The 26,218-nt window shown below is 45.2% G+C and overlaps 6 protein-coding genes across 6 annotated transcripts; 5 read left to right on the top strand and 1 right to left on the bottom strand.

Annotated features, from left to right (window-relative positions):
- Positions 1 to 9,298: 9,298 nt before the first annotated feature.
- On the top strand, positions 9,299 to 9,530 carry CCR75_004016 (uncharacterized protein; the record flags this gene model as incomplete). Its single annotated transcript, XM_067962106.1, is given in 2 exon segments — positions 9,299 to 9,337; positions 9,354 to 9,530. The coding sequence occupies 2 exon segments, from the start codon at positions 9,299 to 9,301 to the stop codon at positions 9,528 to 9,530; spliced, it is 216 nt and encodes a 71-aa protein (XP_067814390.1).
- Positions 9,531 to 9,558: 28 nt separating this feature from the next.
- CCR75_004015 (uncharacterized protein) lies at positions 9,559 to 10,040 on the top strand (the record flags this gene model as incomplete). Its single annotated transcript, XM_067962105.1, is given in 2 exon segments — positions 9,559 to 9,807; positions 9,825 to 10,040. The coding sequence occupies 2 exon segments, from the start codon at positions 9,559 to 9,561 to the stop codon at positions 10,038 to 10,040; spliced, it is 465 nt and encodes a 154-aa protein (XP_067814389.1).
- Positions 10,041 to 12,436: 2,396 nt separating this feature from the next.
- Positions 12,437 to 13,096, top strand: CCR75_004014 (uncharacterized protein; the record flags this gene model as incomplete). Its single annotated transcript, XM_067962104.1, has 2 exons — positions 12,437 to 12,815; positions 12,936 to 13,096. The coding sequence occupies 2 exons, from the start codon at positions 12,437 to 12,439 to the stop codon at positions 13,094 to 13,096; spliced, it is 540 nt and encodes a 179-aa protein (XP_067814692.1).
- Positions 13,097 to 19,143: 6,047 nt separating this feature from the next.
- Positions 19,144 to 19,977, bottom strand: CCR75_004013 (uncharacterized protein; the record flags this gene model as incomplete). Its single annotated transcript, XM_067962103.1, has 2 exons — positions 19,515 to 19,977; positions 19,144 to 19,210 (listed from the first exon to the last, which is right to left on the bottom strand). The coding sequence occupies exons 1-2, from the start codon at positions 19,631 to 19,633 to the stop codon at positions 19,144 to 19,146; spliced, it is 186 nt and encodes a 61-aa protein (XP_067814388.1). The 5' UTR covers positions 19,634 to 19,977.
- On the top strand, positions 19,257 to 21,617 carry CCR75_004012 (uncharacterized protein; the record flags this gene model as incomplete). The annotated part of the gene is made up of 1 exon (XM_067962102.1): positions 19,257 to 21,617. The coding sequence occupies one exon, from the start codon at positions 19,257 to 19,259 to the stop codon at positions 21,615 to 21,617; it is 2,361 nt and encodes a 786-aa protein (XP_067814387.1).
- A 327-nt stretch (positions 21,618 to 21,944) lies between these two features.
- Positions 21,945 to 25,189, top strand: CCR75_004011 (uncharacterized protein; the record flags this gene model as incomplete). Its single annotated transcript, XM_067962101.1, has 3 exons — positions 21,945 to 22,001; positions 22,082 to 22,135; positions 22,205 to 25,189. The coding sequence occupies 3 exons, from the start codon at positions 21,945 to 21,947 to the stop codon at positions 23,150 to 23,152; spliced, it is 1,059 nt and encodes a 352-aa protein (XP_067814385.1). The 3' UTR covers positions 23,153 to 25,189.
- Positions 25,190 to 26,218: the final 1,029 nt, after the last annotated feature.

Genomic DNA, 26,218 nt, shown 5'->3' with positions numbered 1-26,218 from the left:
GATTCCTGCGATTACGAGTCAGACTCTCATGTTGAGTATGGAGATTCTCATGCCGAATCCGAAGTTCTAGAAATCGCAATGAGCTGACGACAACTCGTCACGAAGAGCGTCATACTTCTGATCGTACTCCAGCATTAAGTACGCACTTTCCGAACGGTCTTCCAACCGTTCGATACGGTTTGTCTGCACCTTCTGTTCCAACGAGTGACGCATACCGCAATCGTGATCAAGACCCTCCTCAAATATATGGAGGCAGTGGTCAAGTTTGTCGATCTTCGACTCTAGACCCGACAAACGGTTCGGATCTAATGTTTCCTCCTCCACCACAACCATTGGTGGATTCCCACGGTGGTCAACGTTTCCTTGTGGAACGTGTCCAAAACCACCGTGATGTGAAGGGGCAGCGAACGAGTTATCTTGTTCGCTAGCGCGGATATCCACCTTCACATGACAGCTGGGAGCCTCGTTCCCAGCTGGTTGTTGACGTTGAGGGCCTCGTCCGGCAGTATGACGAGACCCATCCGATGGATCAGTAGGTCAATTGGAAAACACGCGCCCCAGGCGCTGGTAAATCGATTGCAAAACGTCAATCGCATCGCGCATCTCGATAGAGATGCGAGCCCTTCCCCAGGTCGAAGAAAGGGAATAAACATCCCCTTTCACTCGTTTCGTGTTGTTGACACAACACGGACAGGGATCACCCTACGGGAGGCATGGAAGCCCAGCCTAACGATAAACCGATGCAGTTTAAATATTGCACCGGTTGAAGCTCGTTTCTCAAACTTAAAGCGAATCGCGTTAAGGTTTTGAAGTCAGGCTTCGCGTCCAATGTCTTTGTCATTGCGAATGAACGTGTTCCAGGCTTGCATCAAAGAGCTTTTATCTCGCTTATTGTTGCATTACACCATCGATGCATAAGAAAAACATGGAGATAAATATCTTCATCAGCGCGAAAGTTCTTCGCGATGGTATCAAGACCATGTAGCTTTATCATAAGGGATATTTATTGTGAGGATTAGTCTCTCCAGACAAGCTACTAAGTAGCCGTTCGGGAAAAAGCCACGGCTTCTTCTTAGGGGCAAGACGAGACATTTTATTGTCTCACGCCCCTGAGTCGTACCAACTGAAGCAAGGGTACCACAAGAACTTTTATCAGGATGGCTTACGCCATCTTCATCACCACTCACAGAAAAAAGTGCGGGTGACGGCACGGGCGACGGTGCTGGCGATGGGGAATCATCATCTTTGTCGGAACAAAACATGCTATAGCGAATGCTATTAGCACGTCTACCCGATTGAGCCACCTTATTCGAAAGCTCATAGTCAGCCGTCTGACGACGTTCAGGCGACTGTTCCGCTCTCCCGGAGTCGGCCATCTCGTCCGACTCGCACTCATAGTTGACTGCCAAGGAGGGGTCGCACTCACGTGGCGACTCACCACGTACACCCGCAACATTTATTGTTGCGGGAGAAGATGATACTACGGCAGACGAGATGTCTGCCGCAAGAGACAATAATGCGTCGCCCGCGGCTGCATGTCCCGCAGCTAAAGGTTTACTATTCGCTGACCGCATGGACTCGTTCACCATGCGGTGGAATTGAAAATGATGGTTCTGACCAATCAACATCCTATATTAATTTAATTGTTCTTATAGTGACCCCTCTATTCAATGATCCTCAGAGGAATCGTCATTAAAGGGAGAAGTGATGTAACGGTGTGTTTCGTTACGTGAAATTAACACTTAAAGGTGTTAATTAATATATTATCTAAAAGGTAGAGAATATTTGGAGAATATACTTTACATAGTAATATTCGAAAGCTTATCTATTGGAAGATAACGGTCATTATATCTACTTGCTCGGCAGTCCAGTCAGCACTGGACGCGCGCAAAGAGAGAGACAGATAAGACTTGATCACATGTTTTGTATTAGTATATAATAAATTGAGTATTAATTAGATAAAAGCCGAAGAACTTAATTATAAAAAAAACGATAATTTCTAAATCTCTTTAAAGCAATTGTTATTTAGAGTCTTTTTTTGCACGTACTAATAACGTGAAGTGACGTGTGGCACCACTTGCACTGAAGCAGTGCGAAATGGACTTGTACTATGGCAGTACAAGTTGGCGGTGCTACAACAAATTCCCAGGTACCTTTGGAAATGAATTCCAAAGAGAAAACTGAGACATTAGATGTCTTAGTAAACAATGAATCATGTGTAGGCGCTTATACACCTGATATAATAGCGCCTTCGAAGTTAACATCGGAAATAACTCAATTGCCAACGCTTGAACCGAAGCGGTTCTTGCGTGATCTGGGTAGTGACAAAGTCAAGCTGATCTGCGTACTTGTCATAGATGACGCCTACGTGGCCGATATTCGGTCGACAATAGTATTTGCTGAGAACGAACGGGTTCTCAGCAGCTCATGGACGGACGAAAGTGTCCTCGATGAGAAGACTTGGATTGAACGTTTTACGCCTAATCCTGGAAGCCTTCGATGACAAACCCTTTAGTTAAGAATCTCATAGAATTCAAGGATGTCTTCCATGAATCAGTACCCTGCAAGCTGCCTAAGGATAAAGGCACTCGTCACGAAATTGACCTAATTCCAAGTTCGAAGTACTGTGTCATGGAGTAATGGTCATTGCTTCGTGAACAAGTATTAGCGATCGACAAATTCTTTGCCTATCGCTTAGCAGCAGGCCATGTGAGGGAATTACCTTCCTCACATAGCTCTCCGACCTTCTGCGTGTGCAAAGCAACAGGAGGATGGCGGATTATGCATGCGTTCAATAAACCGAACGCTGCAACGGTACCACTCAAACGCCGACACCACGAAAAGAAGAAATAATTGATGGTATGTCAAAAAATACTCTCTTTTCGCCAATTGATCTGATGGATGGATTCAATCAGATCCTCATGCGTGAGCAGGATATCCCGTTTACAGCAGTAAGCACTCCAATCGGTATGCTATGGGAGTGGCAAGTCATGCCGCAGGTACTTAGTAATACCCCTGCGACATTTAATCGATGTGTAATTAATCTGTTGAGATCGGTGCGGGATTCGCATCGAGTTATTTCATGACGTTTTCGTTCATAGCAGAGCCATGAATGAAAAGCCGGACGTTGAAGTGCATCGTACCTACGTCCGAAGGGTTCTTACACGTATCCGTAAGCATAAATTGTATGCAAATCTCATGAAGTATATATTCGTTGCAAGCGAGAGATACCGCTTCTTGGGTGCATCGTGGGTAAACACGGAATACGCCCGGATCCGGAAAAGATCAATGTGATCATCGATTGATCGAATTATTTCATGACGTTTTCGTTCATAACAGAGCCATGAATGAAAAGCCGGACGTTGAAGTGCATCGTACCTACGTCCAAAAGGTTCTTACACGTATCCGTAAGCATAAATTGTATGCAAATCTCATGAAGTATATATTCGCTGCAAGCGAGAGATACCGCTTCTTGGGTGCATCGTGGGTAAACACGAAATACGCCCGGATCCGGAAAAGATCAATGTGATCATCGATTGGCCTAGGCCAGTTGATGTAAAGGGACTTCGAAAGTTTCTCGGCTTAGCGGCGTACCTGAACTAGTACTTCTGCAATTATGCCGAAATGACAGTACATCTTTCTTCTTTGTTAAAGAAAAAATGTAAAGTGGTCATGGAACGCTGAAAATCAGCTTTTTTTTAGGGTATTAAGAAAAGCTTGATGCAATCGCCAATCCTGGCGAGTGCGGATAAAGACAGACCATTCATGCGGTCTGTGACGCCAGCGATTTTGCAATCGGTTGTGCGTAATGCAATATGATACAGACGGCGCAGAGCGCGTCGTCTGTTTTCAGTCACGTCAGCTTCAACCAGCTGAACACAACTATGCAGTGCATGACAAGGAACTCCATGCCAGGAAATACGCACTGGCTAAGTTTAGGGCCTATCTCTTGGAAGATAGACCGTTTAACGTATATACGGACCATGTGTCTTTACGCACGGCCGTAAACAGGCCACACCTCTCGCAAAGAATGGCAAGATGGTTGTGTTTCTTCGCGAAGTTTTACTTCTCCGTGGAGTAAAAACCAGGACGACTTAACGTCGTCGATTATGCCCTTTCGTGCCGGCCTGAGTTTGAGCAGGCTGCGCAAATGAACAGTGAGCATAACGCCACTGTTTTAACAATATGTGTTCCGTCGTCAACATTACTCGACGACGTTACAAGTGCTTATCAAGAAGATAAGGCTCTTAAAGGGTTAATATATTACCTTGAAATTCATCTAACAATCCTTAAAAGGATTGTCGAGATTGTGTAGACAACACGCAATGGGTTACTGTATTACACAGCCATCGCTGGCAACGCACCTCGTGTCGTCATCCCCACCCATAATGATTTGCGTTTACGCATCATGCATTATTGCCACGATGCACCAATAAGTGGTCATTATGGACGTAAGAAGACTTATCTCACGATAACTTCTACTGGCCACGCCAGTACGAGTCCGTCCGCAAGTAAATACGTGCCTGCAAAGGCTAGCAACGCGTGGAGCCCAGTTCTACAACTCATGCTCCGTTACAACCTCTGCCTGATCCGGCAGAGTGTTGGCAGTCTGTATCCATGGACTTCGTCTTCGGATTTCCCGACGACGAACATAAGAACAATGGTATTCTTGCTTTGTTGATCGTTTCAGCAACATGATACATCTTGCTGCAGTACCGGAGTTAATCACAGCCAAAGGCTGTGCTCGTGTCTTTGTTGACACGATATTTTGACTCCATGGGTTACCCGTGAGCTGGTCCAGACCGAGACCCCCGATTCAAGGCAGACTTATCTCAATCTGTGTTCAAATTATTAGAAGACAGTTGAAAATGTCAACTTTTAATCATTCTGAAACAGATAGTATAAGACTTTTGACCATCCTGAAACAGATAATCAGACAGAACGTGGAAATCGTACCTCGAAGATTTACTTCGCAGATACTTCCATTTTTTTGCGATTTGGAGCGAGTTATTGTCGATGGCAGAATTTGCCATCAACAGTTGAGTATGTATCCACAAAGCATGCACCGTTTTCGTGAAGGGCTTACGCCTCCACGTATACCCCCACCTTGTTGGAGAGTGTCTCTTATTCAAGGGAGGAGGGACTCGCCCGAGAAAGAACAATCTAGCTCTTTCTCATCACGCATTAGCCTTACAGTCAATGCAAAGGGTACCAATGTAATTCAATCAACATTGAAGTGGACAAACTTAGTAAAAGCGATAAGGCTATTGCTGATCTTGATGACGATGCTGAAATACTCAGCATCGAAAACGATGATATTCGTGAGAGCAACAATGCTCTAACTAGTATAATAACATCTCCGCAGTGCGCACCGGAAGCGTTGAAAACAAAAACAGAATCGAGTCGGCAGGAGAATTCCTGATGGCTAGGAAAACAGTAGTCCATTTCGTACAGAATTCCATCGCTGATGCGTTGAAGCGAAAGAAACGGAACTCTGACAAAAATTGAAGAGCAAATATTTTTTCATATAAGTTACCGATCTAGTCCTACTGTCTACAATGACGTATCCTTCGAGGCAGCTCGATCGTTTACGCATTGCTTTGGCGGTGCAGTACACGAAACGGGCCGATATATCTGGGCAGTATTCTATTACTGCCCACCTTCGTCATTACATGTTTTAGTAGGTTATGCATCCTAAGCTTTATGTTGGACGTCTCCGTCCGTACCATCAGTACGAGGCTTCTTCCGGTTCCAAATCGAACAGGCACGGTCCAAGGTATCCGTCAAAGCCTGATGGCCCGAGCCAAAGACGGATAGTCTCGGGACAGGGTATGTTTTTCACGAACCAGACGTCCAACTACATCCACCAAGGATAAATCTTTTGGCGAGCTGTCACTAGCTCGTTTTGAAGGGACTGACGTAATCTCATCTCTTCGCGCATCTCACAAAGATGCACGGCCTCCAATGAGGGTCTTTAAGGAGTATGCCTCCTTAGGGGCTCGGCCTCCATCCTTAAAGCAGCAATGTTATGGATCCCCCCACGAGAGGCTAGGTAACTCTGTCTCTCTGGACAAACGGTGCATATTGTAAGTGCACCGACTACGGTCCGTCTTTCGAACTGGTCACGGAAAGCATACAGTTTTGTAAGCCAGGCCTTGCGGCCTAAGCTTTGCACATTCTTTACGACTGCTTTTCAAGCTTGGAACTAAGGAGTGACATCCTTTGCACGTTTGCATGTGTACCACCGTTACCGGAAAGGGATCGATGAAACATCTCGTTTTGTCCTCACCAAGATTTTGAGGCCTGGATGGGTCGGATAAAGGAATTTGTAGCGGTCGATTGTCTAATTAGACCAACGGGTTATATTGCTCGAAGAGGGCAACCAGGGTCGCATTTCGGGAGCGAACAGCAAAAATTGCGGTCCTTCTCCCGTTGGTTCATGTTAACGCAAAATAATTTCATTTGTTAGTAAATTGACGTGCAAGCCCATGTAAAGGGGACCACCAGTAGTATCCTTACTGAAGTGAACTTCGTTTTGGTGATGCATTCCGATATCACCAGAGTTTTCATCGCCCATGAAGTCATCACAAGATGACTCTGCACCAAAAGGGTTTGACGAGCAGTTAACTAAATTCGTCAGCACCTCTTTGGTTGTCACGTTCGAATCTATATGTTCAACAGACGCGGCCCCGGGTGAATCGGAAGCCTTAAAAAAAATAGTTGCCGCCCAGTCGGGCGATAACTCCGACTCGTGCCAGTCACCTCCAATTGGAGTAGGAGGTGACGAACTTCTCACAGTAGACGCTAATGCGTCTACTGAAACATTTGCATCACTAGCAGCTACACTAAGCCGTGCAGCTGCCAGCTTTGCGGCTTCACAGATTATGCGCGCAGGTTTCGAGACCATGTGCAATTAAAGGTTGGAATTCGGAGGATGTAATGAGACACCCCGTTATATTAATATTATTACCTATAAGAGAAAATAAATAAAGAAGTACATATAGGCCAATCTTAGGTTCATTTTTTGTACCCACCATGAAACCACAATCTCTATATGTTTTCAGTTTTTGTCGGCTTTCGCTGGTAATTCCATTGTTGAAATAGCTTTTTGCTATTTAACAAAGAAATTACGCAAATATTGCGAAGTCTTTCGGCAGGCCTTTAGAGCTACTGAAGCTGGAAAGGCCTGCATAAAGGTTTCTCTATATATTAATTCTAGTTATCAACACGTTGCTACCGTTACGCTACTCTCACAAATCCAAAGGTAGATAATTAAGGGTGTGGCTATATCGGATCCAAATGTAATCAAGGGGGGGGTACCAAAGCCCAAAAGGGATCTAAAGACGGCTCTAAAGGAATAATTGTGAATTTTGCGTTATAGCCCAATAATGAAAATGTGTTACGTTATCCGTTTTTATCTGTAGTTTTTATTTAATTGAAACAAACAGACGGGTGGCACCACCAAAAGGTGTGTGTGGCTATAGTGGTTCCCTTTTAATATTTTATTAATTTTGGCTTAATAGTTCCAACATTATTAAATTTAGTAATAATGACGCAATAACATTTGTAATGTTGATTGATTGATTCAAGTTTAAATCAACCCCGCCAATCGTTACAAGACACGATTAGGCGGTTCGCAAGGAGGCGCTTTACAAAGTTAGTTATAAATATATTGAAGCTTGCAGATAGAATATCTATACGAAAGAACTTAATCGATTAATACAGATTGAATTTCTCTCAAACTATAGCCTTAGTATTAACTTTTAGTAGCTAAGACTTTTTAGCTACTTAAACCTTCCTCTGCACGTCGTGTATGTGAAGTAATCGAGGCACCAACTTCACTATAATCAGTGTAGTTTGACTAGTGCTGCTGTAAGTACTATCAAAAGGTGCCCCGTTACAAACAAGGAATGATGCAGAGAGACGCATGCACTGTAAATGATTTTTAGAAGTGGTAGATTATCATCACCATACCCTGCGACAGCGACAACTAATCCTGCGGCTGTACCTCTACAATCGCGAAACTGTTTGAAGAGTTGACACAGTAGCAATATACAAACGGCTAATACCAACTTCGCGAGAAAAGGAGACTTTTTATTGGAATGAATCGCAACAGTGAAGAAAAACAAAAAAATGTTCTCTTTACTGTTGCATTTCAATCCCTGTTTTAAAAAAAAACAGTGGTGTATTTTGCCTACCCGACTATTGTTGCCCCTTAACGTCACCTTGAGGGTTTCAAAATGGCTGTTCTAGATATTAGACGGTCACTTCCTACTACAGCAATTTTCATGCTGCAAATGATAATGCATAAATTTGAAAAAAAGATGTGGCGTCTCGATGCTATGTTCCAGTCGACAGCAGCGGCGGTTTCGACCAATTGGCTGGACTGGACTTGGCTAGGCATTTCGATGGTCGTGGGCATACGACATGTAGGCAGCCTATAGGAGTCGTCGATGGTCTAAAGCGAGGGTAATCGTAGAGAGGTTGATTGCTTTGGTCCTAACTCCTATATAGCACTTCACAATTTGCTTTTAAGTGCGCGATACGCTATAAAATTGACTTAAGCCACAACTGCGAAGACAATGACGGAATTCGGCACTGGCGCTCAAGCCGAAGACGTCGAAATGGAGATGGTGCAGCGTATTTTCGAGTTTATCAAGGAACCCTGGCTAATAATATGGTGTCAGTCATCCTTGGTACGATACAGGCGCGATCGTTAGCAGTATGAAGAAAAAATAGGAAGCGACTTGTGACGACGGGTGAAGTCCAAGAAGTTGTCGTCGTAAGCGTCAAGAGCTCTGTTGAAGCGCGGATTCTTGATCATCTGGCTCATGATGAGACTAAGATGGACGTACGGAGGGACATTTGATCACGGAGATGATACGCAAAGCGGGAACGATCATGGACGATCATGTACCAGACGTGGCGAAGCTGTTCACCAGTCATCTGAAGATGAATATGAGGGAATCAGGTGTTGAAGCACGGATATCAAAGTACTCTATGGATTTTGATCGGCTTACCGATGAGCACCGGATATCGACATGGGTAATTCGTGGAAGTGCTAATGATGTTACTGGTCGGCAGCGAATGAAGATGCGCGCTACAAGTTGTTAGTTGACAACTTATTCCCATCCGTGCTACGGTTAGACGTTAAGAGGTTGGTTCCTTGACACATCCGCCTGCCAAAGAAGATGATGTGGCCCTCTATTCTCTGACACTGGAACGGGCCGCTCGCCAGAAGTATTACCACATTATGGGGCAGAATTGAAGTAAAGTGACGTGGTAAAAGGCAAGAAAAATGAGGCGCGCCTGCAAAAGGATAAGGGCAGCGGCTGTTGTAAGCCGTCGGAAAGTTTACCGAAAAGGACTCCCATGCCGCCAAAAACAGGGTGCCTGATCTGCAAGGGGGCCATTGGGCAAGCGACTGTCCAGTTGCGATCGACGTGCAAAAGGCGGAAGTGCAGCGGTCTTACACTAGGAAAAGTGCCGAGAAAGCCGAGCGTGCAAAGACTGTGAAAACCGATACTTGAGCTGGAAGTACCAAACGGGTTTTGACAAATGGGGATCTCGAAGTGCCATTTTGTCCCGATACTGGCGCGGACAGCAAATTTCGTTTCAAGATCCATCGTGGATGAGCTACAAGAGCTTGGAAATGAAGTTGTGCTGCACGATCTACATCCACCATTGGTCGTTGTAGTTGCGGGTGGGGCGGAGATGCAATTTCGCCATTCGGTTGAGTTGAGCCTTCGGATCAAAACTACTACCGGGCCCCTACACTTGACACGTGTCTGTTGGATGGACAAGAGGGTATTTTTTTGTTGAAGAAACGTACTATGCAAGACATTAGAATCGATATTGACAGACTTTTCAACCAATTGGCTGGTGGTGGCAGTATTATTGAGGCTGACGAGGATGACATCAGCCAAGCGGAGCCTGATCTTGCTTTTGAGTTGGACATTGATAAAATTGACGATGCTCTTAGCCACATGATCGACGACGCACTCAAGGCGGGTATCGACCCCAGTAAAGCCAAGGTATAATGCGAACTAGTTGCTGAAGGCAAGGATGTCTGGCGTATTCGTATCGGTGCAGACCCACCTGCCGATGTCGAACCGTTGTGTGCGCGAGCTACTTTTACCTGATGATGTTGAGCTATGGCATGCTCAGTGGCGCTTTCCTTAGTCAAGTCTTCGGGTGCCCCATCGCTGTCGCTGTTTTTATTAGCAGCCTCTGTACCCTTTGAAACGGGCATCGTCAAATGTTGCCGAAGTGCACAAATAATGATGTGATCGTGTCATTAGCTCTTCAAGCTACAATAAAGCGTAGCTGGGCTTCCCGTTCGTGTTAAATGTGGCATTGCGTCTGTTTAGTGGGTTTAAAAATGTATGCACTTGTTGCTACCTTAAATTTGGCGACTCTTAAGGTTTCACTTCGGCAACAACTTTGGTGATTAGTTCTCGTACGTGCCGACGCACAGCCATACAGGAGCGGGGTAAGGAAATATGCAGAGTCTCAGCGGGAGTTTCTGCAGTCATATATAAACGAACTTGTCGAGAAAGGTCTTGTTCAAAAAATAATTCCAGTCGGTGGGTCTGTGCGGCACTACCAGTACAAAACCAGGCGGTAAACGTTCTCGTATCACCGTGGACTATCGTCCGATCAACCGGCTAACTATTCCTCTTGCCGGAGCGAAACCGAACCTGGCCGCGGTGACTCAAGGCTAAAGAGGATGATATGGAATTGGCCAGTTCGACCTCTTATCAAAAGGGTCTTGCAGCTGCTTTTGGATTCTGAAAGCCAGAAAATAATCAGTTTTGTCACTGAGGATGGTATTTTCACCCAGTTGCGAGATCCCAAGGTGCTAGGCAATGCATTTTCAGCTGCAAATGCAAAAGTGTTTTCGTGAGATGCTGTATATTTCAGTGCTCATTTGGATCGACGACGTCGTCCTATTTGCTAAGGGACCAGACGATTATCTTGAAGCACTTCGCCAGTTCTTTGAACTTTTGCGAAGTCGTCGACTCAAGCCGAATATGCGCAGGTGTAACCTTTTTGCGCATAAGGTAATTTGTTGCGGGAGACCAAATGATGGAACGGGCATTCAGCATTCGCTGGAAAGATTGAAATGTTGCAACACATGTCGCAACCACCAAACGGGGCTGCTTTGCAAAATTACCTATGTGCTCTCAATTGCTTGGAAATTCCATAGCCTTTGCAATCAAAACTTGAACTTGTGATGTCCAAACGTGGACGTAAAAAGACAACGTGCTGGTGTCGATCTAACATGGTCCAGTGATGAAAAGGATGCGTTCAAGAACGTGTTGAGGTTTCTGACTACGTCTACCAAGCAGCATTTCCCGATGAAAAGAAAAAGAAAGACGCCGAGGTACCGAGCTGACCCATAAGTTGTTAGTCTGCCTGAGAGTCTTTTAAGGATTCCCAACTCTATTGATATGTCATGGAAAAGGTAGCATACCCAATTGTACGCGCCTGTGTAGACCTGGCGTAACTTTTAGACAGAGAAAAGGAAGTGAAGATCTACTGCGACCATGCAAAACTCGTACATATTTTTGCACCGAACAGAGGGGTAAGTTGCAGCGATGGGCGTAAGAAATGATCAGTACACGCTAGAGGTCAAAGGCGAGGACGATGTTTTGGCGGACATTGTATCTCGCTGGGGCCAACAGGAAGTTGGTGCTCCTACCGCTATTCAAAGAGTGACGACCCGTGCTGCTGCAGACGTTTCGTCGCACCTCCGACCACTTCAAGACGATTAATTTATGGCGTTCGTAACCGACTTTCGTGATGAGCAGTTCCGTTATCGCAACGATGCACAATCTCCAGCTGATGACGATGGTTTGGTATGAGTCGGATGCCTGTTGTGGGTTCCTAGAAAGGCAAAGGCATTGCTCAAGCGACTGGTGATCGTCACCGACTGCGGTCCACAGGGCGTGCGCGGAATTGAAATCATGGTGACGACATTGCAAAAATGTTTCGCCATCGATTGGTTACGACTAGTTGCAGATGTGATTGCCTGCTATGAAAGCATGTCAACGGCGGTAAGATTATTCAGCGTCCTTGGGGCGATTCGTCGAAAAGCTACTCACCGTAACGAGTGCATGTATTTCCATTACCGATGGCTGGTCGAATCGTATGGTACTACAAGTATGTTCTTGTCTTAAAAGACGAACTTACGCATTACTGTGAGCTGATTGCCGTTGCCTTAGCCACAAGTATAACAGCTGTCGAGCTTTGCTCGACTGGCACAAACGATTCGGCCTGCCTGAGATGTGGGTTTCCGACAACGGAACCCATTTTAAGGCAACGGTCATTGATCTGTTGGCCGACAGATGGAGGCGGTGCAGAAGTTTGTTCCCGTCTACACTCCGTGGATTAGTGGGACCGTCGAACGTACATACTTCAGGTTCGGCGTGTTATGCTGTTGGAATTAAAGTTGGATACCAGGAACTGGGTTAACCTTTTGCCTGTCATCCAGACCAATTTAAATCAATCGCCTATGATTTCGTTGAGCTGGCATGCTCTTATTGAGTTATTCACCGGCCTCCCGGCTCCGTCCCTACTGGACACCATTGTTATACCTGATGACAAGACGCCGCGTGTCCTACCTGTGAATTTGGACCGTCTTGACGTTCATCTTCAGAAGCTACGTAATTACCTCGCTGAAATACAACAGGAGGTGGTCGACCGTAAAGAGCGCAAGCGACTGTACCAATTGGGCCAGGCCGAGGGTATTGTGTGCAATTTTGCCATTGGTAATTCTGTTCTTTGGTCGCGCGTTGATAAACGCATGCGCGGTAATAAGTTGTTGGTGCGTTGGGGGCCCTTTTCGTGTCACGGAGGCTCTTCCATATTCATATATGATAACGCATCTTTTAACAAACGATATATATGACGTACATGGCTCTCGTCTCAAGTTTATGCGGATGCAGAGCTCATCGTGACAGCCGAGATCTGCGAGCATGTCGCTAGCCAAGGGATCATTTCGGGCATTCGTGCTATTGTGAATCTACGCTTTGATATAGCGACTCAAGAGTTGCAGCTTGTTGTGGCCTGGTGCGGCCTTGAAAACATTTAAAATTCATGGGAACCGTTTCTTGCTATCTACTGTGATGTTCCAGCACTTGTTCAACGCTATGTTGAGGACAGGAGTGCCGCTTAGCTATATGAACTGTTTTTAAGGCCGGTGCATCTGTTGCCGTGTTACCGGCTTCATAGAATACATTTTACGTTTTGAGTTTTATGCCGCGGGCAGTTGTCTTAAGGTGGGGGCGGTGTGGCGTCTCGACGCTATGTTCCAGTCGGCAGCAGCGGATATTCCGACCAACTGGCTGGGCTGGACTTGGCTAGGCGTTCTGATTGGCCGTGGGCTTACGACATGTAGGCCACAAAGGCCTTATTACGAAGCAGTACGAACATGTGCGAAAATTGGTCTCATGCGATTAAAAAGCCGACACATTTTGTAGGATATCGTATTATAACTTCGCGAAAAAATCCGACCTGCGAGCCGGCCTCGAGATGCATTGCCTCAGAACGCATCAAAATACGCCGCTTCGATTCATACCTTCTATTCGGTAAAGTACAGCCTATAGGAGTCGTCGATGGTCTAGAGCGAGGGCAATCGGTAGAGAGGTTGATTGCTTCGGTCCTAACCCCTATATAGCACTTAACAATTTGCTTTTAAGAGCGCAATACGCTATTAAAAGAACAGTCTCATTTTTGCTAGATGGTGTAGTTTTTATTCTTGAAACTTGATTGCTATTTTGAAAATACCATTTAAGTTTTGGGATATGACAACACACTGCGTAAGAATGTCTTCGTGTAGGGAAAATGGAAAAGTAAATTCGTTCTTATAAAACCCTCATACATGTAACGTACTAAAATGTAACAGCTTCGCTTGCTCTTCTTCTTGTGTCATTCACGACAGTAACCGCCACATCAGCACGACAACGAACCGTCGCCTGATGTTCCACCTTCAACACTCCTCCTCGACGAGAAGTTTCCAATATTGGTCTTGGCCACGAGAAATCGAAACTTCTTTGTCGAAATTGTCTTGGTCAGGAAATCAGCGAGCTGTAACTTGGATTCAATATACTCCAGCTGTATTACCTTGTTTTTGACTTGATTACGGATAAAATGATAGCGTATATCAATGTGCTTCGCACGACTTTGATATCCTTCATTTTTCGCGATAGCAATCGCACTTTGATTGTCCTCGTACACCATTACTGGACCATTAATATTGACCATTATCTCCAGCAATAGCGATTTAGTCCACAATACTTCTTGTATACATAATGATAAAGCCACATATTCGGCTTCAGCAGTGCTTAGCGACACACTGTTTTGCATTTTTGACTTGAAAATCACGGGGGATCCGTTGACCATCACCATCACACCTGATGTTGAGCGTCGATTGTCCTTGTTACTGCCCCAATCAGCGTCACTAAATGCACTCAACTGCAGTTTGCATGACTTGCTCCGATAGCATATTCCATCCATAGCGGTTGACTTTAAATAACGCAGCACTCGAATAGCCGCATTCCAATGTTCTTCACTTGGTTTTTCTAAGTGTCGACTCAATTGACACACCGCGAATGCAATATCGGGTCTTGTGCCGGTTGCCACGTAGAGAAGTGAACCAACCAATGAACGATACGGACGATTTTTCATTTTTGGGTCCATCACTTCACACTTTATCAAATTCTGGCCTTCCACACCCGGATTATACACCGGCCTAGCATTATCTTGATCGAATTTTTCAACCATTCTTGCTATACACGCGCTTTGACTGATCTTGAGTCGTTTCTCCTCCATCTTGTAGTCAACTTCGATGCCCAGAACAATCGCACTTTACCCAGTCTCTTGAGCTGAAATTTAGTAGACAATTCATCAGCAACTTGCTTAATTGAGTCGTACGAAAGGCCACCAATGAGCATGTCATCGACATATAACGTCACGTAAGTCCATGAAAAATTGTCAAATCGACGAACAAATACACACGGATCCGAAACGCACGCCACAAACCCCATGCTCTTGAAAACGCCTGAAATAGTCTTAAACCATGTTGCAGCAGCTTGTTTCAGTCCATACAGGCTTCGATTTAGCTTCAGCACTTGACTCGATTTCATTTTAACGCCCTCGGGTGTATTAATAAACACCTCTTCTTCGAGAACACCATTGATAAATGCTGTATCGACATCATATTGGAATATAGCCATCCCATAATGACAACATACCGCGAAAAACACACGAATTGAATTCATGTTCGCGACCGGAGAATACGTGTCGTAGTAATCAATTCCATAGGTCTGACGATAACCTAATGCCACAAGCCGAGCCTTATATCGCTCAATATCACCATTTTCATTTCGCTTGATAGCGAACACCCACTTAGTTCCAATTACCTTCTTGTTTAACGAATTGTCCACGGGACTCCACGTCTTTTTGCTATCTAGTGCCTTCAGTTCGGCTTCTATCGCTTCTTTCCGCATCATACTTTGTGGAGACTTCACAGCATCTTGGTACGTTGATGGGGTTTCAAATGCCGCATTAGCTTGGTCATATTCAATGCGATATCGTTTTGAGACACGTTCTACAGGTTCATCTCCTCGTGACGAAACAATAGCATCTGACATCCCGACCGGAACCAAAGCTTGTGAGTCTGTACTTGGAGGAGATATTGCGAGAGAGTTATTGTGTCCACTAACACGAGATGAATGTGTCTCTAGACTGTCATCGAGATTAGTCCATCCCTCCCTGGGCACAATGGCCTGAATATCATCCTCAATTAAATCAGCTGGCTCCATGTACACGTCATCGATATCAAAAGCAATATCATCTCCATGTCCATTCTCTAGACGTGTACCCAACGACATTAATTCTTGAGGAGGCGAGACTATTTGATCACCGTTAGTCTGATCAACCTCCATAGGTTCAATTTCATCGTGATTCGAAGAAATTGGTGATTGAACCCTGATATCATCGTCTCCTTCGCCATTTCTTTTTGCGTGCTGACGAGTTGATACTGGTGCGTCATCAACAACTTGTACATACTTCGTCCGTGGCTGTTCTTGAAATGTCACTGACCTTGTGACTTCAAGTTTTTCTGAATTATAATTCCAGACACGATAACCCTTCACTTCTTGTGAATAACCAAGAAACATGCACCGAAATGCCTTCTTATCTAATTTAGCACGTTTTGCTTTGTCAATGTGTGCGTAACCTTGAGCACCAAAAACGCGCATGTGTGATATGTCTGGCTTCAAGCCAAAACACATCTCAATTGGAGTCTTCGTCGGGGATGAAGCGCACGTGACCCGGTTGGTCACATATACAGCTGTATTTATAGCTTCAGCCCACCACTTCTTTTCCACTTGCATGTGATTTAGCATTGACCTTGCACGCTCCGTCAGTGTCCTATTCATTCGTTCAGCCATTCCATTTTGCTGGGGGGAATATGGCACTGTCGCTTGGTGTACTATGCCAGCCTTGCGACAAACTTCTGCGAATTTCTTGTTGATGTATTCGCCACCATTGTCTGTGCGAATGCATTTGATCTTGGAATTCAGTTGGTTTTCCATCATTGACTTGTATTCGATAAACTTTTCCAGCACTTCAGACTTATTAGCGATGAAGTATGTCACCACGTAGCGCGAAAAATCATCCAGAAATGTAACTACATATCGTGCTCCACCTTGAGACTTTGTCTCCATTGGACCCATTACATCACTGTGAACAATTTGGAGCAGTGATTTTGTCTTCACTTTGCCGTGACTTGACTTTGGAAATGGTCTTACTGACGACTTTCCAGTCACACATCCCTCGCAAATTTCATCTTGATCATCGATATCATCACTCAAAACTTGCACATTTATTCCTTCTACACAATTGTGTAGATTCTTCAACGTCTTCATTAGAAGATGTCCTAGTCGTGCATGCCACACACTAGGACTCACATCTTTAATTCCACATCCAAACACTTCGCTAGTGAATGCCGACCCTAAAGTTGCACATTCCATCACAAACAATTTCCCCAATTTGTTTACTATCACCACCACATCTTGATCATTCTTTATCACACATGTTCTGTTCGTAAAAGTCACATCCAATCCTTTTTCCAATAGTACAGAAATTGAAAGCAGTCTGCGATCCAGCTCTGGAACGTACAGCACGTCTTCAATGCGAATTGGCACATTGTTTTTCAGAATAACTCGAATCGTACCAATTCCAGCAGCCATAACTGTCTGCCCATTTGCGATCGAGATGCCGATTGACCGATTCAACGATCGAATCTCCAAAAATTCATCTTGGTATGGGCACATGTGACTACTCGCACCACTGTCGAGTAGCCAACCTTCCGAACCATGTTCACTAACAGTAAACGCTTGCTCGTTATTTTTCTTGTTGGCTTGATTCTTCCAACAGTCTTGTTTCTTATGACCCTGTTTTCCACATACGAAACACGTCCCGGTAAACTTGTTTCTTGTTTCCTTCGACCGAAAAACTTTGCCCTTGAAGCTTCTTGTAGCCTTCAATGCAAGTTCACTTTTCTCCTTGCGAGAAATGCCTTCGTATTCACGACGAAGCATTTCTTTGGCTTGAAAAATATCAATTTCCTTCATGTTCTCAATGATTCTGATGATCTGATCATACTCATCAGATAAGCTTCCAAGCAGTATAACGAGCTGCTCGTCAAACGAAACTTCGTCTCCGATGGCTTGCATGGACATGCACAGCTCATCAAACTTTAGAAAGTGGTCCAGTACACTCTCTCCCTTCTGAATCTTGAAATCATGTAATTGCCGACGCATCTGCACACGGTTGTGAATATTTCTTCGAAGAAAAAAGCTCTTTAATATCTCCCAAGCTTCTGCAGCCGTGCCTGCATTGCGAACCATGGACTGTAGACTTGGGGCGATTGACGTACACACAATCGCGAAGGCCTTCATGTCATTGACTTTCCATATCGACGCGTCGGCCCTTGTGGCACTCGGTGCCTTCGTCGCGTCGATGTGCTCCAGTAGCCCTTTCTTGGCTAGTTTCATCCGAGCATTAAATTCCCATACAAAGTAGTTGTCCATATTGAGGACGTCATTCGCCACACCCACGTTTGGGCTCATAACCTGTTGGGATATGACAACACACTGCGTAAGAATGTCTTCGTGTAGGGAAAATGGAAAAGTAAATTCGTTCTTATAAAACCCTCATACATGTAACGTACTAAAATGTAACAGCTTCGCTTGCTCTTCTTCTTGTGTCATTCACGACAGTAACCGCCACATCAGCACGACAACGAACCGTCGCCTGATGTTCCACCTTCAACATTAAGCACTTTACACTATTCGACATGTATTGAATTCAGCCGCGTTACTATTTTCTGACCACGTGCAAATGATATCAAATTTCGGCACATAAGGACGTTTTTCCGTTTCTGAAAGCGTTCAGGTAAAGGCATATAACGGTAAATAGGCGCCACTTCTTTTATTGTCTACTAAAGCTAAAACTTACGAATCATGAGAATTTTCAGGAAAAAATCTGCAGACCAAATCAAGTAAAAGTTTTCAAACAGTAGCACTGCAGTCTTTCGTAATGCGAAGGTTGAACGCCAAGGCACACTTCGATATGCGAAACGGTATGTAAAATTTAAAACGTCCCAACGGACAATATGTTTTGAAGAACTTTTACGAACGTTCAAACGGAAGATGCCTTAAAATGGACCTAATATCACCTTCGAATATGCTGCCCCACTACGCATTTCTTTCATTTGACACCCAGTTTAAAAGCGCCGCCTTCAGCTACTCCAAAAAAATCTTAGACAGTGTGGTTTACTAAGATATTACGCAAATACTCTCGCTGCTACCACTGTGTTATCTACATTGGCAAATTTGCGCAAATACGCGCAAATCAAAGACTACATTCCTCAGTTTTCAACGGAAAGCCTACATTTGTTTGTTTGTGACGTAACGCGTATGTGAGTTGGGGTGGCCAGGTAAAATTAAATAGCAGACATTTTGAACCTGTCATGTTGGTTAAAGGCTACGAATAGTCGCCTTGTTCACTGTGAGCGCCTTGACCAACCACAACAACAGAGATTATTGAGCTGAACACGTGTAGATCAAACTCTTATAGGTGCTGGGTGAGCGTGTGCCGAGGCTTACGAAGGAATTCTTTCCACTTTTCAAATTCCTGTCTGCACCGAGCATATTAATTTAATTGTTTCAAGCTCATCCGGGACAATGGTCAAGCTTATTCTGGCAGCAACACTGACCATGATAGTATCGCTGCAAAGATCAGTACAAGCTACGAGCGCAGCTACGGCTTCTATTGACAATACAATCGATGCCAGGGCTCAGTCCATAGTCGACCAATTTTCCATGGCTGAAGTGATTGGCCAAATGACGCAACTTGACGTTGGTATAGTGCTGAATACGAATGAATACACACTGAATGAAACTCTGGTTCGCCTCTATGCGCAACAGTACGTTGGCTCGTACCTCAACACGGCTTGGGACCAGCCCATGGGAAATAAATACGGCTGGAATGCTTCAGAGTTCCGCGCCATCGTAAATCGAATCCAGGAAATCAGCATGGAAGAAAATGGAGGCCATCCCATTATATACGGCCTCGACTCGGTGCATGGTGCTAATTACGTCGACAATGCAGTACTGTTTCCGCAGCAAATAAATGGTGGCGCGAGTTTTAACCCGGATCTGGTGTTTAAAGTAGGTCAGATCACTGCACGCGACACTTTAGCTGCTGGGATCCCGTGGGTGTTTGGACCCATTCTAGAGATCTCACAAAGCCCGCTTTGGCCGCGCACGTATGAGACATTCGGAGAAGACCCATACTTGGCTTCCGTGATGGCAGACGCTATCGTTCGTGGCCTTCAGAGCCACAACCAAACTGCAGCCTGCATGAAGCACTTCATCGGGTATTCCAAGGCGCCGAACGGACACGACCGTGAAAATGGGATGTTGTCCGATTTTGATCTACTCAATTATTTTCTTCCTCCTTTTAAAGCTTCGATCGATGCTGGAGCTTTAACAGTTATGGAGAGCTACAGCTCAGTCAACGGCAAGCCAGTAATCAGCAGCCACCGTATTTTAAACGACCTGCTCCGTCATGATCTTCAATTTGATGGTTTGCTGGTTTCGGATTGGGCTGAGGTCAACAATTTAAGAGATTGGCACCGTGTGGTCAAAACATACGAAGAAGCTGTAGCACTTACTTTAAAGCAAACGTCACTTGACATGAGCATGGTGCCTTCGGATACAACGTTTATTGACTATGCTAAGAATATGCTGGTGAAATTTCCAGAGTATGAATTTTGTCTTCGTCAATCTGCAAAACGTATCATCAAGACAAAGCTGAAGCTTGGACTCTATAACAATCCTGTTCCTGGCAAAGAATTTTTAAATTTGGTGGGTTCTGACAACGATCGAATCGTGGCGCTGAACATGGCTCGTGAATCCATTGTCCTTCTTAAGAATGCAGAGGATGTTCTTCCTCTCCCAAAAAATGCCTCAGTATTTCTGACGGGTCCTTCTGCGGACAATGTTGGCTACCAATGCGGAGGATGGACGAAGGCATGGCAAGGATTTTCTGGTAACGACATGTTTCCGAACGGCATTTCGTTACGCCACGGTTTTGAAAACTTGGTCGGCAATGACTCGTTCACTTATTTTAATGGAATGCTAGTGGATGGTACAATCACGGATGAGGACCTAGCTATCGCTGTAAAGTATGCTAGGCAGCATGAGTACACGATTGTTGCCATCGGCGAACCCAACTATACCGAGAAGCCTGGTGATATTGACAACCTTGAGTTACCTGAGGGACAAATTAAATACGTCGAGGCTCTACGAGCTACCAACACGAAAATGATTGTTGTTCTTTTTGAAGGTCGCCCACGTCTGCTTGGCTCCATTCCCAGTAACTCGATGGCTATCATAAACGGTTTGCTTCCTTGTGAGCTAGGCGGTCAGGCAATGACTGAGATCATTTACGGTGACGTAAATCCGAGCGGCAAACTGCCACTTACTTACCCCAAAGACCCGGCTAACATTAATATCCACTATAATCACCTCGTTAGCACCCGATGTGCCTATGATGACTGTTGGCATGAGTGGGATTTCGGCTCAGGACTTAGCTATACGCGGTTTGAATACTCTTCAATGACTCTGGATACAACTCTTCTTTCTAGCGCATACGACTCAGTTACAGCATCCGTGACTGTCACCAATAAAGGAAATCGTGCCGGCAAGGAGACGGTTATGTTGTTTCTTACTCAGCCGTTCCGCCTCATCTCGGTACCAGAGGTTAAGCAGTTGAAGAAATTCAAGAAGATTAAGCTACAGGCTGGCGAGTCAATAGAAGTCTCGTTTACGCTGACTACCGACGACATAAGCGTTTACGATCCTCAAATTGGCCACGGACTCAAGCGAATGGTTGAAGATAGCGATTATGTGGTTGCCTTTAAACCTGAGACCTGGTGCAACGTGTACGTTAGTATCACGCACCCGTTGTGCGCAGTATTCAGCGTCAAAACCAACAGCGGTGCGGGTAAAATTGATGCTGGTGGCCGTTTTGATAACTAAACCCAAGTTGATCTCGCAAGTGATTGCTATGTAATATATTCTAAAAAGACCAGACTTTCTGCACAAATAATCTATATGCTTGTTCAGATAACATTTTATGAAAAAGCTGCGTCACAGTGTACTTAAATTCAATCTTTTTCAATAGTATGCAAAGTAAGGGAAAATAGCGCAATCTGTTCACGATACACGGTAGCTTTGTTGCGAAATCGTAGCTAAGTTTCCGTTCTAAACGAACTTCCGCTTCATCGGCGCTGGCTCCCTCTTTAAGAAATCCGTTGCTAATATTTGTACAATTAACCACCAAAGAAAAAATAGTAATCCAAAGTAATGCCGCTAGTTCCAACGGACCTAGCACGCAAGCTGCGTGCAGCGGGTCAAGGACACGTGCTCAAGGCAACGTAAATTTATACTTCCTCCAGTGATTGACTTACTGACTATGCCGTATTCGGCCTTTCCGCTTACAGTTTGACGATGCAGACAAACTTTCAGCCCTTGAGGCGCAAGAGCTCACAAAGGAGGTATTTAAGTGTTCGTATGTACTTGTCAGCCTATAGTATTGCAAATCGCTAATTCATTCTTTGTAATAGCTTGAAACTCTTGATTTTGATCTGTTGCAAAAAAATTTCCAGGCTTCCACCAGTGCAAAGACCTCTGAGACGGGAACAATTGAACCTCTTGACTCCTTCGACCTGCTAGAGCAGTGCCATATTCAAAAGAAATTGCGGTGGAAAAAGCTTGGTTTTGAAGCTATTGCTCATGGACAAGTATGTGCTTTAGTGCTGAGTGGAGGTCAAGGTACTCGAATGGGCTATGCAGGCCCCAAGGGAATGTATGATATCGGGCTGCCGTCCGAGAAGAGTCTGTTTCAGTTATTTGCGGAAAGACTCTTAGCTCTAGAAAATCTAGCGACAAAATATGGTTCAGCACAGCCCCGAGCTAAAGTACAGATCTCATTCTGTGTAATGACTAGCAAGATGAATCACTCAACGATTGTCAATTTCTTTAAGGAGCATGAATTTTTTGGGCTAAAGGAGTCACAGATGCTCTTCTTTTCACAAGATAAACTGCCGTGCTTTTCAACAGAAGGCAAACTCATATTAGAGAATGCATACAAGCTGGCATGTGCACCTGATGGTAATGGTGGAATCTTTAATTCAATGAAGACAAGTGGAGCACTAGCTGAGCTGCAGGCACGCGGGGTGAAATATTTGCACGTATTTTCAGTGGATAATGCATTGTGTAAGGTGGCAGACCCGACTTTTATTGGGTATTGCATTTACAAGCAAGCCGACTGCGGGAATAAAGTGGTTTGGAAAGCTCGTCCTGACGAAAGAGTAGGCGTAGTGGCTAAGCGCAATGGAGCTTACTGCGTTGTAGAATATTCAGAGCTTGATCAAGTTTCATCAGAGCAGATAGACCCTTCAACAGGCAAGCTCAGCTTCGGCGCTGCTAACATTTGCAACCACTTTTTCATGATGTACGTTAATAATTACGTTAGCAATGTGAACACATGCCAACACTTTGAACTAACATGAAAGTCGTGTAAAGCAAATTCATAGTTGATGCGGTACTTCCAAACTTGAGTCAAATGAAACACCATGTAGCTTACAAGAAAATTCCTTTTGCGGATGACTCTGGCGCCACAATTATGCCCACGGGCATTACAGGATTAAAGCTGGAAACTTTTATATTTGATGTATTTCCATTATCAACACGAATGGCGGTGCTGTCTGTTCCACGGGAAACTGAATTTTCTCCGTTAAAGAATCCACCCGGCACTTTTACCGACTCTCCTGATACTGCGCGTCTTATGATGCACAGCGAGGCGAAAGCCTGGATCCTTGATGCTGCTTCTTCACTTCTTAAGTGCTCCCGAGATTTCGACAGCTTTGTGCAAGAAAAATTGAACAAAGCTCAATTCATTGAGATTTCGCCTCTGGTGTCCTACAGCGGCGAAGGCTTAGCGACGCGCGTCGAGAGTATGATGCAAAGCCTCCCTCGCAAGATCATTCGTTGGGAGAGCTCTGAAGCAATGGCAAACGCGAATTCTGTCCCGCGTTCTATTCGAATCGCGTTTGCAGAAGCTGATCAAAGCCATGTTTTTCGATTTATCGATGCCGGCAAAGTTACCACGCAAGACGCTTGTGAGCTGGTTGAAACTTTACGACAATATGATCCGCAACAGATAAATGCTCTTTTCGCACGGTCCATTGATGCTGACAGCATTGCGGATGTTAGCGCAGACGAGCTAACACCACTAGAAGACAAAATGGTGCATCAATTGAGTGAGACTTCGCCTGAGCTGAAGGCAAAATGGCTTGATTTAGGTCTAGACGCTGTTGCTAGAGGCATGATAGGTGCGTTGGTGCTCAGTGGAGGGCAAGGTACGCGTCTAGGCTTTGCTGGTCCCAAGGGTATGTATAATATCGGCCTTCCTTCCGGAAAGTCTCTCTTTGAAATTTTTGCTTTGCGAATTTCGAAGGTGCAGGATTTGGCAAAAACTCGCAATCACTTGCAGGATGCGCCTATCATTCCTTTATTCGTAATGACCAGCGAAATGAATCACGAAACCACAGTATCATTCTTCCGTGCCCACGATAACTTCGGACTCTTAACAGATCAGATTCACTTTTTCTGTCAAGGCACACTACCGTGCTTTACAAATGACGGCAAGTTTATCCTCGAAACGGCTAGGCAGCTAGCTCGAGCTTCAGACGGCAATGGTGGTATCTATCCAGCTTTATCGCGCAGCGGAATGCTTGATCTTCTTAGCAATCGCAATGTGCAGTATTTGCATGTGTTTTCAGTGGACAATGTGCTCTGCAAGGTTGCCGATCCAGTATTTATTGGCTTCAGTATTGCCCAGGACGCCGATTGTGCTAATAAAGTGGTGTGGAAAACCTCTCCAGACGAGAATGTGGGTGTCGTTGCCAAGCGAAATGGAGTGTTATGTGTAGTAGAGTACTCAGAGCTTGATCGTGCCGCGGCGGAACGTGTTGATTTAAAGACCGGCAAGCTAACCTTTGGTGCTGCCAACATTTGCAACCACTTATTCCATCTCGACTATCTTAAGCGATGCTGCTCACAGAACGATGCGGAATACCACGTGGCCAAGAAAAAGATTCCGTACCTTAACAATGAGGGCACAGCGACGATCACTCCTACAAGCAACACGGGTATTAAACTTGAGACGTTTATATTTGACGTATTTCCACTTTCCAAGAATATGAAAGTGCTTGCTGTGGCCCGCAACGATGAATTTGCTCCAATAAAGAACGCGCCTGGGGCTGCATCGGACTCACCTGCCACTGCTCGCCAACTTGTATCAGAGCAGTGCAAGCGGTGGCTATTAAAAGCTGGGGCGACCTTTGCAAACACCACATCCGATAGCGATATCTGTGAGGTTCTCCCATCGCTGTCATACAACGGCGAGGGACTAGAGGACGTTGCTCAAACAAAGTCACCGATTCAACTTCCTATTACGCTTGGAGGCCTTTGATACTTTAAAAACTAATGCTGCAAATATTTTTTTATTTTCGCTTAAAGCTCAACCTGCTAAGGGAGCACTACGCCATCATCTCTTGCCGTCCATTTTATCGCTAGGTCAAACGCATTCTCAACGCAGCCGCCGCTATCCTCCGCTCCGCTGATACTAATTTGTAGAATCGCGCCGCTTCACGCTCACAATATAGAAAAAGCAAACCTCACTACGCAAAAAGGCTCGAGAAAAGAGCACAAAACAGCACCCATAAACAAGGACAGAGGAGACTACACAAGGAATTCGGTAAAAGAACACCGACCATCGCAGCAGTAACCAGACTCACACACGCACACGCCTTAGACTAATATAGGCTGTTTCGCAGTGAGTACTCGTTCTTCGATCCATCCTACTGTGTCCTTAAAGCTGTGTCGTCTCCTACGTTCTTATCCGTCGAGCTGCGCTACTCGTCCCTAGCTGATCCCGTTTCCGCTACAGATTCTTTTCCGTGTGACTCTTTCTCCAGCTCTGACATGGGCTCGTCTTCCTTAGCCCTTTCGTCTTCAAGCCTACCCTTTTTCTCCCTAGCACTAGATACTTTTCCGTATTCATCATCCTTACCGTCTTCGTGCTTCATGTACGTCCTCTCATCATCCTTATCCGCTGACACGCTGCGCTTCGCCTTCTTCTCGCCCTCCACGTCCTCGCTTCGGCTGCGGCTACGCTTTTTGCTCGAACGGCGCGCACTGCGACTGCGCGATCTGCTGCGCGATCGGCTACGACTGTTACTGCGATCACGCTTTCCGGCTTCCTGCACGCGCACGAAGGAATTCTCACTGCGACCGCGAAACTCCGAGTCGTCCAATTTCTCGACTGCGTACTTCATGTCACGCTTGTTGCTGAACTCCACAATGCCACCACCATGCCCGTCCACCTCAGTGAATACCACGTCACCTGCTTTACGCATAAAGTCCTTCAGGTCCTGCCACGACACACGGGGAGGCAAGTTCGACACTTCTACGGTAAAGTCGCCTGTCCCACGAATATTGCGTGGATACCGATTCGAACCGCGAGACGACTCGCGGGTCGATTCACGGACCGAATCGCGGCGTCCGCCATTAGC

The sequence above is a fragment of the Bremia lactucae genome, linkage group LG10, assembly GCF_004359215.1.
Source record: "Bremia lactucae strain SF5 linkage group LG10, whole genome shotgun sequence".
Classification (NCBI taxonomy): domain Eukaryota; phylum Oomycota; class Peronosporomycetes; order Peronosporales; family Peronosporaceae; genus Bremia; species Bremia lactucae.
Note: the sequence above shows the minus strand (reverse complement) of the source record. Positions and strands in the feature narration are given on the sequence as shown.